At 38.7% G+C, this 15,695-nt stretch overlaps 1 protein-coding gene across 4 annotated transcripts in view; it reads right to left on the reverse strand.

The window, feature by feature from the left end:
- RELN (reelin) overlaps positions 1–15,695 on the reverse strand; it is a 539,216-nt gene that overhangs the window by 111,421 nt on the left and 412,100 nt on the right. For all 4 annotated transcript variants that reach the window (XM_067042797.1, XM_059074483.2, XM_067042796.1 and 1 more), the window contains 4 exons: positions 14,113–14,305; positions 12,970–13,082; positions 7,236–7,373; positions 5,969–6,155 (listed from right to left, as the gene is read on the reverse strand). In XM_067042797.1, coding sequence (XP_066898898.1) covers positions 5,969–6,155; positions 7,236–7,373; positions 12,970–13,082; positions 14,113–14,305 — 631 coding nt within the window. The remainder of the gene's footprint in view (positions 1–5,968; positions 6,156–7,235; positions 7,374–12,969; positions 13,083–14,112; positions 14,306–15,695) is intronic.

Genomic DNA, 15,695 nt, shown 5'->3' on the forward strand with positions numbered 1-15,695 from the left:
TTCCGAGGAGGTCAATTAAAATTTGGGAAGAAAACCTGAGACAGATTACACAGTATAGAGAAAAGCACCCCTCACACTTATAATTTAAACCCTATTCTAATCCACTAAGTTAATAAAGAAAGGGTTTCAGTTATTAGAAGTCACAAGGGAAATACTTGGGGATAATTATAGGAGTACACTGTTACTGATAAATCTAAAGCCAATTAAGAGATTCCAAAATAGACAAGGGTACCAGCAAAAAGAGAACTGAGGTTAATCCTGAGACAGAAACTCATTTTTTGGAACTCTCAATTTTATGTATGTATTAGAAGAAATCTTAAAATATGCACTTTCAACGTGTTAGATGTGCTTTTCATTTTTCTTGCTTTTGATCTGAAATAGTGTTAAGTGGAAACGTCTCAGAGATTATTATAATCTGACCTAGAATTTTCATGTCTCAGGATCAGTACAGGAAGAATGAATTTGAGAAGAACCTAGCTGGTTAATTCCCACCCAGCAAACTTCTATGAAAACCCTGGCATGTGGAAAAGAGCCAGAAGGATAAAGATCTAAGGTGAGGAGAATGATAAAAATCCAATTATCACAATTAAATGGTTGGAAAGATTGGTCAATTGTGAAATTCACAGGACAGTGTTGTTTTTCCAGGAGACTATGGTGTTGCTCTATAAAGATTCTGAGAGTGTTTTGTGGGATTTTTTAAAATGGTGAAAAATATCATATAAATGCTTGGTTTGGCACTGAAGATGTTTTTTCCTAGAGAGTAGTACAAGTCATTTTCTTTTGTTTGGTGACCTGAAATACTGAACATTGTTTTAAAGGGGGAAAAGAGAGAAAAAGGAAATGGCTCAGGGCAAACTATTTTGTCAGAATTTAGAATCAGATGTTAACACACGGCTTGCAGTTTTTCTACTATACTGTGATCAATGTATTTATGTGTATGTGTAGATATATATAAACATGTAATATGCATATACGTGTGTTGGAGTAATAGATTAAGGACCTCCTCATTCCTAGAGTGTGGAAAATACCCTCCAATTTCCCCCAACATTCTTTCCCACAACTGTCTTCAGTGTTTAGATAAAATAATACAGAATTTAAAGGTACTGCCTACAGAATCTAGAGCCTTTATAACAAAAACTCTAAAATGCTTTATAAAAACTTTACCTTTTGACTTCCATTAAAATCTTCTTTAATCAAAATGCCAGTAGAAAAAGAGTCTACTATATTTATTTGAAAATAATTTCTTTATAACATTCTGTTGTTTTCCAATTTTCTTTCATCCATTCATTGATTTTTTTCAACAAATAATTACCGGTTGCCAGTTATACCAAGCTTAATACCACGTTTTATAAAAACAAACTTGAAAGGAGAGTTCAAAGATACGTGCAGGGAGAGTAATGACAACTTAGGGCTGCAGACCAAGTTCTATCCCTTGTTAAATCCCATTTGGTCATATGATTAATTATCAATGCTCCAATCTATTCAGTCTCAAGGGTATTTATTGATATGTAAATGCCTAAATGCAAGGCATGCATTTTTTTTTTTTTTTTTTTTTTTTTGCTGTACGCGGGCCTTTCACTGTTGTGGCCTCTCCTGTTGCGGAGCACAGGCTCCGGACGCGCAGGCTCAGCCGCCATGGCTCACGGGCCCAGCCCTCGCGGACCGGGGCATGAACCTGCGTCCCCCACATCTGCAGGCGGACTCTCAAGCACTGCGCCACCAGGGAAGCCCCAAGGCATGCATTTCTGAGTTGAACATCTTATCTAGAAGTTTGGCTCAGTCAGTAAGACTGTGCATTTTGCTGGGTACTGTGAGAATAAAAATAAAAATATGATCTATATATGTAGGGAACACAATGAGAAGGACAGTCAAAGAAAGGAAAGATCAGTGTACTCTGCCCTAGTCCCAGAAAGCCCCATGGAAGTGAAACTGAGCAGGACCCTGTGGGGCTTCTGGGCACAAAAGCCTTTCCGTGTCCCCCACTCCTTGTTTGTAGGGAATAGTCTCCAGCCTCTATGACCTTCCCTGAGTCCCAAAGGGCAGATTCAAACAGTTGTCAATCAGGGAAGGGAGGGTATGCAGAAACAAGGGAGGAACAGCCAAGAAACAATAGTGCAGCCTTGGGGCAGGGTTGTGGTTCTCCCTCAAGGGATACACATTAACAATATCTTTTGAGCTCTTCATAGAACTAAAACCCAACAAGTGGCAGATGTCAGCATTCTTCATACCAGAGAAGACCATCTGAGGCCAGATTAAAGGAACCAGAGAAGCCTATCAAGAGATCACCTGAGATGAAATTAAAAGAGTGCAGGGGCTTCCCTGGTGGCGCAGTGGTTGAGAGTCCGCCTGCCGATGCAGGGGACGCGGGTTCGTGCCCCGGTCCGGGAAGATCCCACATGCCAGCGTAGCGGCTGGGCCCGTGACCCATGGCCGCTGAGCCTGCACGTCCTGAGCCCGTGCTCCGCAACGGGAGAGGCCACAACAGTGAGAGGCCCGTGTACCGCAAAAACAAAACAAAATAAAAGAGTGCAGGCCCTGCACATACCCTAATCTTATCAGCAACCCCACCCTTGAACTATTGCTATAAAACTCCTCACCAAATCCTCCTGGGGTGGGAAACAGTTTTTCAGGGCAGGAGCCCACGGTGTCCCCTTTGCCTGGCAAAGCAATAAAGCTATTCTTTTCTACTTCACCCAAAATTCTGTCTCTGAGATTCGATTTGGCATCAGTATGCAGAGGCCAAACTTTCGATGTCAGAAGCAGCAGGATTTGGGCAAAACACTGCAAGGTTTATATGGATGTGAGAGGCCGTGGAAGGCATAAAGGAAAGCAGTGGAAGTTAAGCAAAGAGGGAAATTGGCAAAATCTGGGATGATGAGGAGAGCTTCCTGTTTGGAGCAGAGGACTCATGTTTGGAAAAAGAAAATAAGTTCTGTAATTAGGACTGTAGTATTGGAGACTATCCTGAACACTGGTGATGGAAGAGTGACAGGATAGAAGCATGTTTTTAGAGAAATTAATCTAGGGTGGTTTGCAAAGGTCTAAGGAACCCTTCCTTTGGGTTATTACCCCTTCTTTACTTCAATTATGCTGGCTAGTGGCAGGTGCCAAACTATGTATCCCACCTCTCTGCCAAAGGAGTGAGTACATAACTCTGGCCATGCCAATCATATTACGCCATTCCCCGGACACGTGACTGGCCAATCAGAAACCTTTCCCACATTTTCCTATGGAGTTGCTTATAGAGCTCTGTGGCCATGGTTTCACTCTCACAATGACAGCTGACCTGAAAATAGAGTCTCCTCTTAAGGAGAGACCTCTGCGGGCATTTGAGTTTCCAGCTCCATGTATCTCTGAGTCAAGTTTCATCTAAGCCCTCCCTGTTTTGATTACAAGAACCAAATTTCCTTCTTTTTTGCTTAAGCTAGTTTCTTTCACTTAGAATTCAAAACAGATCTGATACAAGAGAAAAAAGTAAAAATATGATCCTTAGATATTTTGACAAAAATTTAGGGAGAAAGCTGGTTTTGGAGAGGAAGAGAATGATTTTATTTTTGAAATGCTGATTTTGTTAGTGGCAGGGTGTACATATGGAAATATTCAATGATACCAGTTTGAAATTTATTTTCATAAAATGTAATTATGATAGCTAACACTTATAAGGCTATTTCTACAGGCCCAACACTATCCTTTATTCTTTACCTGCATTAACTCACTCCCAACATCCTACTTTACAGTTGAGAAAACTGTGACACAGAACGATGTTATAATTCTGCAAGGTGAACCAATTAATTAGTTTTGGAGCCCAGGTATAAAGCCAGGTAGTGTGACTCCAGACATAATCTTGAATTAAGTGTTAGAAATATTGATATGTAACCTTTATATGTTTAAAATATCTGTGTGTATGCACACATGTTTACTGAGGTGTTTGGGTAAATATTGGTTAAGGATTCATAATCTTGTTTTAAAATTGATGGTTATGGGAGACACAATCTTTTCATTTCTGCATGATTATACAGTGTACCCAGATCTCTGCAATGAATATTGGTCACTTATTGACTATTATCTCTAAGAATAATGACATGGGGATCTTAGATGTCAATGGATAAGAAATACCATTAAATGGAATCCATCCCTGATTTTCTGTCATTTTCCATCTTGTTTACTTTGTTATTTACATTTTCTTGTTTACATTTTCTATCTGATTCTTTGTTCTGCACCTGCCTCAAAACAAAAGCTGTACCTATTTTTGCATTTGCATACATTAACTTGTTTTGGATTTCTGCCCAAACAGGTTCTGCAACACATCAGCCCTATGGTATATCACCCACCTTTGTGTACTTGCTATGTGACGTGGAATGGGACATTTTCAGTTGTCCTAGAACTGGTGGCTATAGTCCCTGCTGGAAAGAAGTGGTGCTGGTCACCCCACATTCTAAAGAGAGCTGCCGATAATTAGGGTTGAACACATTGCTCAGGTTGGAGAGCTGGACCTGCTCTCCTCTGCGGTCCTTTCAAAAACTATGTGAAGAGATGAATTGGAGGAGGCAGGAAGAAAAGAATGTCTTGTCTGGACTGTAGCAAGGGAGGAGAGGAAGGTGGTTCTCTCAGCCGCATCCCTCACCAAGCAACATGGGTTAGGAGTGTTCCAAGAGAATCAGACTTAGGTATTCTGGCTGGCACCCCAATCCCTAGTTGGTATGTACTGATCTGTCTGCTTCCACTGGGAAAGCGGAACCCTGCAAAAAAAACCCTTCTACTCAGAGTCCCTGCTATGGGGTGCCCCCAAATTCATATGTTGACAGGCTAACCCTTAAAGGGATGGTATTAGGTGGTGGGGCCTTTGGCAGGTAATTAAATTATGAAGGTGGAGTCCTCATGATGGGACTAGTGCCCTTATAAGAAGAGACAGGAGAAGGCCTGCTTTCTCCCTCTCTGCTCTCTCTCTTCTCCACCATGTGAGGATACAATGCAAAGATGGCCGTCCTTCAAAAGTGGAAGCAGGCCCTCACTAGACATTGGATCTGCTAGTGCCTTGATCTTGGACTTTCCAGCTTTCAGAACTGTGAGAAAAGAACGTTTGCTGTTGAAGCCACCCACTCTATGGTATTTTGTTATAGTAGCCCAAGTTGACTAGGATGGTCCCACATTAGCCGATGCTACCAGCAGCCACCAAACTGAGCTGAACTAGGACCCAAGATGTCTGCTCTTGATGTAGAGCTGGTCAGTACCCTAGGAATGGCTTTGCACACCCCTACCCTCACCTTTATTCTTCCTTCCTCCAATTATATTCTTGGGATTAATGGATTGACAAATTTAATAAACATTTCTAGAAATGTTTTCTACATGATAGGTACTGTTCTACATGATTTACAAGTACTAACTCATTTAACCTGCATAATAATCCTAATGAGGTAGATACTCTTTTACAAATGAGGAAGCCAAGTCACAGAGAGGTTAAGGTATTTGTTCCAAGTCACACAGCTAGGAAGTGGCAGAATCAGACTGAAACAGGGAGTCTGGCTCCAGAGTTGCTGCTGTTAACTTCTAAGCTCCACTACCTCCACCACTGCTCATGTCCTCACCCCCAGGCCCGCGTGCTCACACACCCTCCAAAGCCTGGTATGAAAAGGGGCCAAGACCCTGCCCCACTCAAAGCCCCCCAAGACACAAGCCTAACTGGCACTGGAGGAAAGGAAAGCAATGAGCTTTAAATCAGGTCCAAGAAGGGCAGGAATTTTAACCCGGCCTATCTGTATTTGTAGTAAGAAAAGACAAGCATAAAACGATGAGTTTCCCAAACGGAGTTAAGGCATATAAATTTGACAAAGTCCAGTCAAAAGCAGGGAATGTAGGGAAAAATAAAACTGCGTCGTATTTGTACCTTCTGAGTTCAGACGGCTCCAACATCAGTCACATATTGAAATAGCCACTGTCCTGATCACTTACTCTCGGCTCTTAGTCCTACCTTGCTGAAATACAGAGATGATCCAGAAGAGATGACTCCACACCCTTCTTCTGGTTTTACAATTTCTCCCCCAATAACTTCTTGCCAGTCAGACTCCCAAGCATTTGGGTTCTCAAAGTCCGACATGATCGTGGAAGGAAGGGCAGCTTCTGGGTGGCACTCAGTGCCTTGGTATCCCTGGTCACACCTATGAGAGAGGAGGGCCGAGTGAACAAGTGATGGACTCCTGTGTGAATGCCACCTGACCTGCAACATTTCCTATATCTCACTTTTGTTCGGGTATTAGCATCTGTACTAGACTTTTCTCTACAGTGTAATCTTTGAATATGGTGGTAGCAACCTTCAGTTTTTCACAAGGGGGAAAAAAGGGATAGAATCCATTCTTAAAACAAATAGTGCTGTAACAGTAGAGATGAGGCATCAAGTAGTAATGAAGAAGGATTATAGGGCTTCCCTGGTGGCGCAGTGGTTGAGAGTCCGCCTGCCGATGCAGGAGACACGGGTTCGTGCCCTGGTCCGGGAGGATCCCACATGCCGCGGAGCGGCTAAGCCCGTGAGCCATGGCCGCTGAGCCTGTGCGTCCGGAGCCTGTGCTCCGCAACGGGAGAGGCCACAGCAGTGAGAGGCCCGCATACCGCAAAAAAAAAAAAAGAAGGATTATAGGCGTGTGTGCACACACGTGTGATGCGGGAGGGGAAGGATTGTGAGATCTTCCCGTAGGCTTAAAAGGTCACATATAAATGTTTGTCTGCTCACCCAACATTTAATTGTGGCCTTGTTTTATAGTTCCTCTTTCTGATTAGATTATGTCTCTTTTAGAGTCTTTAAGTATTCAAGTGTGTTCCTATCTCATCCTCATTAGCGATAATCACCATCTCCCACTGTACACAACCTTGAGCTTCTGGCGAAGTGCTGTAGGAAAGCGTGTAGCAGCTGTTTGACTAGGGCTTTAAGACTATCAGGGGAAGGAAGGGGGAAGCAATAGCAAGGCTCTGTTAACTAACAAAGAGGACTTTGGGGCTAATTGATAAACTCTGAAATTTAAACCCAGGAGGTTACATTTTAAGGCTTACAATCTATGGCTTTATACTTATTGAAATGCAACAATATCTTTTACATCTAAAATAAAGACAGAAAGGAGGATCGTTTTCCTTTGGCGATCTCATTATTTATCAGGTGATCCCTATAACTGATGACAGCTGCTGTGGTATGGCTATAAACACATATCCGGAAAAGCAGAGTCAACCAGGCCTCCTGACGCACGTACCTGCACACGCCATGGTCGCAGGAGCCGTGCCCACTGCACATGTTTGGGCACTGCTGCCCAATGTAAATGCTGTCTAACGCCCACTCATCTTGGGCTGTGTAATAGCTCTGACTCCAGCGGAAGCGGGTGGCGCTGGACCTAGAAACAAGGCACAGTAACAAAAACAGTATTTTAACTGACATGGGATCGTATAGACAAAGAATGTCGGAGCTCAAAATCCTTCAGAGAACGAACTCTCTGGAACTTGAATTTAGCTGCTAATCATCCACCGTGAAGGAAAGCCTATTTTGTATATACCTCAATCTTAATTTATTTGAGACTAAATTTAGTTAATTAATTTGTATTTTAAAGAAAAACACAATATCAGATTTTTGTTTTTATTGCACAGGGATTTGATGCTCGGAAAAGAAAGGAAGTAAGACGATATTTTTTAAAATTAAAAGTTTATAAGAAACTGTCTCTTTCACAGATGAAAATGCGCAGTGTTTAACTTAGAGTAATGCAGTTTCTTAAAATAAACGTATCAGTAGTTATTGAAGACTTCCAGTTAGCTCTCAATATAAAACAAAAGTTTTGTTTGGAGGTATTGTTTTGGGGTTGAGGGGATGGGCTACAATGTACTGTTTTACAAGTAAGAACATCTGGGTGCTAAATCCTGCTTCTTATTTCTGAAACATTAACTTGCTTGGGTTTCATCGATGAGCTGATGTTAAGTGGAGATAAAAACTTAAACAGTCCATTACACATAGAGAAACACTTGGGACCCTGATTCATCTAAACTACATATAAAGTCTAAAGAAGAGGATGTTTTGAGAGCAATGCCAAGAAGGTTTTCATTCACTGACTACCATAAAAAAATTCTTTTAAAATCACATATACTTTTCACCTCTAGGAACTTTCAGGGATCCATGATTAGTTCTTTCTGGTCAAAGTACAAAAAAAAAGAAAAAGAAAACAAAAAGAATTTGCAGAATTAACGTGCACACTCAGTTCCATTAATTAAACCCTCCCCAAGTACACTATCTACAGATACACTTGATCTTAATGGCTCTGAATGATCCATTAAAGTCTACTGCATCAATAACCCACATATTGAATACTCCCTAAGTACATAACAGGCTGTTAAAATCCAGACTAAGCCTTTACTGTTTATTTTACTAACTATCTGTGGCTGATAGGTTGCATTTTTATTCCTAGTAGGATGATTCCATGATTCACTGAGATGCATCCAGTAGACACAGGTTAGCAGGATATCAGTGCTCTTCATGGTACATACAATGAGACAGATGCACCTCTTCTATGGTAATAGTTTATATTTGTAATCTAACAGCCATCACAATTTTCACAGTCCCATTAAGAAATGTTTTATAGAAAAGTCTACTATAAAGGTAGGTACATTATCTTAGAGCCCCACAGAAAACAAATAAATTAAGATGCATGAACCACTGTCATTTAAAGGAGAGATGACTATATTTATTTTAAGATTGATTACAATCTGAGTCAAGTCTGGGGTCACAGGTATCTAGACTGTGAACTCCTTTGGGGACAGGGATATGTTTTTGTCTCAGTAGTTTGCACAGGAACAGAATAAAGTAAGAGTACAAAAATAGTCTGCTAAAAAATGAGCCGATGAGTAGATGGACAAGGCCAGGAAAGGGCAGTCTGTTTCTGACTTCTGTAGGTAACAGTGTGAAGAAAGTGCTAGGAGTCAGGCGACCCGTCCCCCAGGACCCTGGCTCTGCAATTTATCAGCTGTGTGATCTTTAGTGGGAAATTTAAGCCTTCAGGGGCTTCTAGTTCCTAACCCCTCAAATAAATAGATTGGACAATCTGATTTCTAAGATCCCTTCCAGCTCAAAAATTTAATGATTGCTCTGGTGGTTTGTTGACCGAGGTGATAGTTTATTTTCTTTAGAGTCACATGCTTACATGAAACCCATGGCACACATTATTTTGAAGTTTTGATGTTTCAAACATTAAAATGGGGTTGGAGGGTTTCAGAACCTGACCTAGATTTCTCAGTTTATTTATGCTTCTAAACAGTCACATGTAAACACTCTCCAAATTCTTTTTATAAGTAAATTAATCCTTACATGTACCTATGAACTCTTGAAAAGATATTTCCTTAAGATAAAAAGCTTAAAAAGTGAATTATTCCATTTAAAGTGACAATCCACAGTTTCATGTGCTGATATTAATTAACAGAAGAGAAAGCCAAAGAGGTTGAATACTGGCTTCGTTTTTAGTGAGAAAAAAAAAATTAGTTGTGTGAGCAATCTCCAGCTGGTCACATGTGAGAACACAAGGTGTGATCTCACTGATTTGCAGCTGCATCACTGCTAAATATCACCCTCAATACAAATATTTAATTTGCCAATTTTCTCTTTCTCTCTCTCCCTTCCTCTTTCTCCCTGCCTCTGTCTCTCTCTCAAAACTAAATATTCTTAGGAGGAAAATCTTGTGTACTTTGGATTGAGTCTGGAAATAGCACTACTGCTGTGTGGATCATGAAATGAAGTTGACCTATATTTAAAATTCAAACTATGGATTCTCAAAGGCAACAAAACTTGACAGTCTTTTATTTGATTTTTTTCCTCTTATAAACTTCTAGACTGAAATAAAATACCATTGAGTCAACTCTCGATAGTTAGGTAACTGAGGAATCTAGGTAAATGAAGGCTGGCTAAATTGTATTTTCTACCTTCAGAGTGACTGTAATTACATTTACCCAAATATTCTGAAACTCATTCAGTCATTAGGTGTTGATTAGTTCATGAAGTCAGCAACTGACAGCTGTTTGGGTCTCATTAGGCCCTGTTCTATGTAAATGTCTCTCACAAAAACAAAATTAATTTTCACTGGGTAACAAATGTTCAGTTCGTATACAAAATAATTTCTTTGAGCAGGTGTATACATATTCAATATTCCACTCTAAGTTGTCCTATCTAGCATTATCTTCTAAAGTTAACAGATCTTTGACAGTGCAGACCACATTTGCTTGTCTATGTTCAATTTACAGTTGCATACGCTTGACAATCAGAACAGCAGAAGAAAGATTCATCAAAAGGAATATTGCTTCACACTAAACTGTACTTCCCTGCCCCAATGCTTGGGAAAAACATGCAATTTGCAAAAGCTTGAAATGCATATAATAAAGTTATCAAGAATGCCAAAGAGAATAAATGTACTTTACCTTTATAGCAGAGATTTAAAGCATTACAGATCTAAAAACAATGATAATAACCAGTTGAACACTATTTTTTTGAAATACTATAGCAATAATGTTTAGCTTATGTATTAGTCAGTAGAAATGTTAAAATAAATATCCTATTGGGTGGTTTGTTTTTAAGAAATATTTTTACTTTCTTTACCCAGGGTTTTGAAGGAAATTTGGAAAAGCAGAATTCAATTATTTACCTAAATGTACTTAAAGGCAAATTGTCAGAGGAATGATATAGTAGATTTTTTTTTCAGTTTGTAAAAAGAGATGGTTTGTAATAAAACATCTCTTTAGTTCATCAAGGCACACTGAATTGAAATTTATTTAATTTCCCAACATTTAATGAGCACCCCTACAACATGACAGGTTCTGTGTTAAAACTAAAGAGTTTAAGGATCAATATATTTCCTCTCAAGTGCTAAATAAACATTGACATGAACCGGATCTTTTCTTACTATACTAAAACTTTCAACCCAGTGGTACTATCTTTTAAGCTAAGAAAATAATAATGCTACATACAATCTCAGTGTAAAATAACCTGCAAAGGCCTTTTCGATAAAGGACGATAATTTCTGGATATTGCCTAAACTATATTAATTAAGAATAATAATTTAAAACATTTCTGGGAACAAAAGAACATCTCTAAAATACACTATCAGTATTATCTTGTCATCATAACTTTGAAATTGTACCCCACATGTCAATAAATAAAAATCAGTGTTTTTTAAATAATGAGGGTAATATACTTAATGGCAAAATAACGGGGGCAAATTAAATAAAGGAAGCTCAGTAGCTTTGCACCAGGTATGACCAGTATTTCAATTGTTTGATGTGTCGCTTTTTATAATCTTGATAGATATGCTTGGAATACCATTGAAATTAAATAAAAATCTTGATTATATTCCCAGCAGTAGATATAAAAAAGTAGGATGTTAGAAAAAGTAGCAACTTGTTATACAAAGCATTAATAGAGTATCCAAGAAATGGCTCACAGTTGGATATAAAAAAATCTGTGGAAATGAAATTTCAAGCATTTTGTTCCCACTGACATAATGATGAATCCTTAAAAATAATCAAGGAGGCAGTCTTCTGTAATGTAGTAATTCAATCTTCAACTAAAGGAGGTATAATAATAATTCTAGGTAGTTATCTAACCAATTGTTTTTTTGTACAGCCTAACTTACATAAAATAGTCTGAGAAGAGTTGATTTAGTAATTTTCTTTACAAAAGGGGTCTTGGAAGGCAGATACCACAGAAAAATATAATTTTTGTCTCTTTTATGCTTTTTCTGCTCCACACATCACAGGATCTTAGAATTCCAGAACTGCCAGGGACCTTTTAAGATTGTCTAGTTCAACCTCTTCATCATACACATAAAGAGTAACGTTTGAAGAGGTTGTGAATGGCTAAAGCATGTAGTCAATCAGTAGAGATATACTGAGAACTCAGCCCTTCTAATTTCTAGTCAAAGGTTCTTTCCTGGGCAAACTGGTCCTATACCAGGGTTTAAATAGGACTCATAGTATTTAACTTTTCAACCCAAACCTGTTTTCTGAGCTCCAGATTCATAAGTCCAATTGGCTTCCTGACATTTCTGCTTGAGTAGATAAGTAACTCAAACTTCACATTACAAAACCTAAGAAGCACTATGTCTCTGAATTCTCTGCCCTAAATCCACTCCTCCAATCCCTCCCATCTCAGTCAGTGGTATTACCATCCAACAATGTTCCCAGGCCCAGACTTTAGAAACTCCTTTCGATTCTTCCATTTCTACCTCAGCCCCCATCTGGTCCATCAACAAGCCCTATTTGATTAAAAATACATTTCACAAAAGATGTCTCTTTCCGTGTTGTTACTAACATACTCCAAGCCACCTAAACATCTAAGGCCTGCACCTCCCCCCTCCCCGCTGACACTGGTCTCCCTGTCTTCACTCTTTATCCTACAATTTATTCCTCACACAGGCCTCAGAGTGATCAGTCTAACATGAAACAATGTAATATTTTGGGAAAATGTGCTTTTCTCTTTCATATTATCAAATGTTTAACTTTCTCCCTAGTTACTGAAGGCTTCTGCTTCCTGGGGGATGATTTCCATTGTTACTGAAAGAATGTGAATAGAGAAAAAGAGTGTATATTAAGTTTTAAAAAGAAAAAGAAGGGCTTTGAACTAAGAAAACAGCCTTGCAATCCAAACTGTCTTGACATAAGAGTTTTTAGATTCCTGTATCCTTCTCTTTTACATGTCAAACCCAAAGGAACTGGCTCGCTGAATTTTCCCATAAACAGAAAAGTTGAGGCAAAAGGGAGATGAGAAAAAGCCAGGACAGTTTGGAAGCCAAACTTTCATTGGCTCTATTTTTCCAATATCCTAGGTATAAAAGAAAGACCTCTGGATGATGAAAAAAAAGAATGCGTCTTGCCACCTTGTGCTTAATTCTTTTTCATATTCGTCATGCTAAAAGAGATAGAAAAGTTAAAGTGACAGCCATGTCTGAAGATGTCACCTCTCACCAAGTTTTCTGCGGAAGAAGCACTATGACTCTTCTCCACTGTGTGAACTCACTGGCATGGTAAATACTTGCTGATGTAAATTCCTGACAACTTGGCATACTTGGAAGACATTCCTAAAAGAGAATCATGCAAAAATTCAACTCAGCTTCTGTTTCCTCCAGGGCAATATGTTTACTCTCTCAACGCAAGTGAAAAAGACCTTGGAGAAATCTAATGTTACAATCTTAACCATTTGTAACATGAATGCAATCTATAATTTGTCCTTCTGTGAAGCTAAAATATTTGGGAAATAATTTAAATGAGATCCCACAGTGGAATTAAATGTCTTCCAATTCTCACATGGAAAAACAGAAAATGGATTAGGATTCATTTTTTGGCCTGTTAGCATAACATTGGCATTTGGTAAAATTATCCTATTCACTACGTATTTATGCATTTATTGCAATATCAGATCACCAGTATGTATATATAAAGAAGTACATTTTATTCCAAGAAACTGGAATTATGTATTTCTTTTTTATTTTTTAAAACAAGAGATACCATATTCTTAATATGATCTACCTGCAGGTGAAGAAACTTAGAAAAGAACAGATGAAGACATGCTATAGGGAAAGAAGAAAGAGACATTTATAGAAAAAGAGAGCTAGAGAAAATAATGCTGAAAACACCATCCCAGTATATCTAGTACTGAAGACTTAGAAAAGAACAGACGAAGACATGCTATAGGGAAAAAAGAAAGAGACATTTATAGAAAAAGAGAGCTAGAGAAAATAATGCTGAAAACACCATCCCAGTATATCTAGTACTGAAGACTTAGAAAAGAACAGACGAAGACATGCTATAGGGAAAAAAGAAAGAGACATTTATAGAAAAAGAGAGCTAGAGAAAATAATGTTGAAAACACCATCCCAGTATATCTAGTCCTGAAGTTATTCTCATTTTTAAAAATTTTCAATTGCCCTTTAGTATCTGATAATGCAGAATGTGGCATCCTTGTAATCCACTGCTGACTTGATGTCAATTCTGTTAAAAATAATATTGTTCCTTTTCAACCAAACCTAAACTTTTAGAATTGCAATTCTTTGCTTCCTGTGTTAAAATGTGAAGGCTACCTATCACAAACTTTAGAAAAAATAGACTTACCTCTTGTACGAGGTGCCAGGTGAGGCCATGGTTGGTTGAATACTCTAGTTTCACCTGGTTGTCCATGTGTGGAGTGTATTTCTGGCCACAGCCCATCACCAAGCTGAACTGAATCATGTAAGATGCTCCTATCTGCATTGATTGTGTTTCCACATAGCGCATACTTGAGGCAAGTTTAGAATCTCCTGTAAAACTGAAAGACAGAGGTGGAAATCAGAAAATTAAAAACAGCAATATATTAGGGAAAAATTAAGCTCTTCGTTTCATATCATACATCAAAATAGTTTTTACTTATTTAAACCTTGCCAAGCTCTAGAATGGATTTTAGTTAATCTAAAAAAGGCAATTTGAGGGCTTCTCTGGTGGCACAGTGGTTAAGAATTCACCTGCCAATGTAGGAGACATGGTTCGAGCTCTGGTTGGGGAAGACCCCACCTGCCGTGGAGCAACTAAGCCCGTGCACCACAACTACTGAGCCTGCGCTCTAGAGCCCGGGAGCCAAAACTACTGAGCCCACACATGCCTAGAGCCCGTGCTCCGCAACAAGAGAAGCCGCTGCAATGAGAAGCCCATGCACCACGACGAAGAGTAGCCCCGGCTCGCTGCAACTAGAGGAAGCCTGCGTGCAACAACAAAGACCCAATGCAGCCAGAAATAAATAAATAAATTTATTTTTTTAAAAAAATCTTAAAAAAGGCAATTTGAAACAATCTGCCTATCAAGGAAGCAATATTTTCTTTTAAGTTAATACCTACAGTTGTCAAATATATTTGAAAATGGGTACTCACTCATATACTGCTCATGAGTATAAACCCTTTGACTCATTTCTTGGAACCTATCTAAGAAAACAGTCCTAAATTCAAAAATAATTTTATAAAATATGATGAATATTGCAGGTTTACTCACAGTAGTAATTGGCAACCATTTAAATATCAAACTATAGGGAAAATGGAATGCTTTAGTAAATTGGTATAGTCACGACAGATTGTCCATATTTCAAATATTTATGAAGGTTATATAATCAAATTAACGTGCATGTGAAAAAGTAAGTTTTAAAAAAATCCACAAAAATGATGAATGAAGGAAATTCACCAGAATGTTTGCAGGGGCTGTGTTTGATGGTAGGAAATGGGACAATTTAAAACTTCTCATTTTTCTTATTTTCCAAATAGTCTTTAATGCTCAGCCATTAAATACTGAAAACATGATAATGTAGTTTTAATGGTGGTACCTCAACTCAAAAATTCCCATGTTTTACTCGTCTCAATTGAGTACTACGTGATTATAAACTGCTTGAAGGCAGGCACAATTACTTTTTCAGAGAAAAGTGCTCAAGGAATTTATAACCTACCAGAGGAGATTAAAATATGGACATGTTTCACTGTAGTTAATATGGGTCAATGTAAATATTCCCAGGGCCAACCACACTGGGGTTTGTCTGCCACAGTACTTGGTACTGCCATTCTGAAGCAGGTCAAGTACCACTGTTCAACGGTAAGGGGGCTTAGCTGGCGTAGACAGAGGAGATAATGCAATACTCCATGAAATCTTTGAGGCATTTAATATTTTTTCTTAATTCCCTT

Source organism: Kogia breviceps, chromosome 9, assembly GCF_026419965.1.
Source record: "Kogia breviceps isolate mKogBre1 chromosome 9, mKogBre1 haplotype 1, whole genome shotgun sequence".
NCBI lineage: Eukaryota > Metazoa > Chordata > Mammalia > Artiodactyla > Physeteridae > Kogia > Kogia breviceps.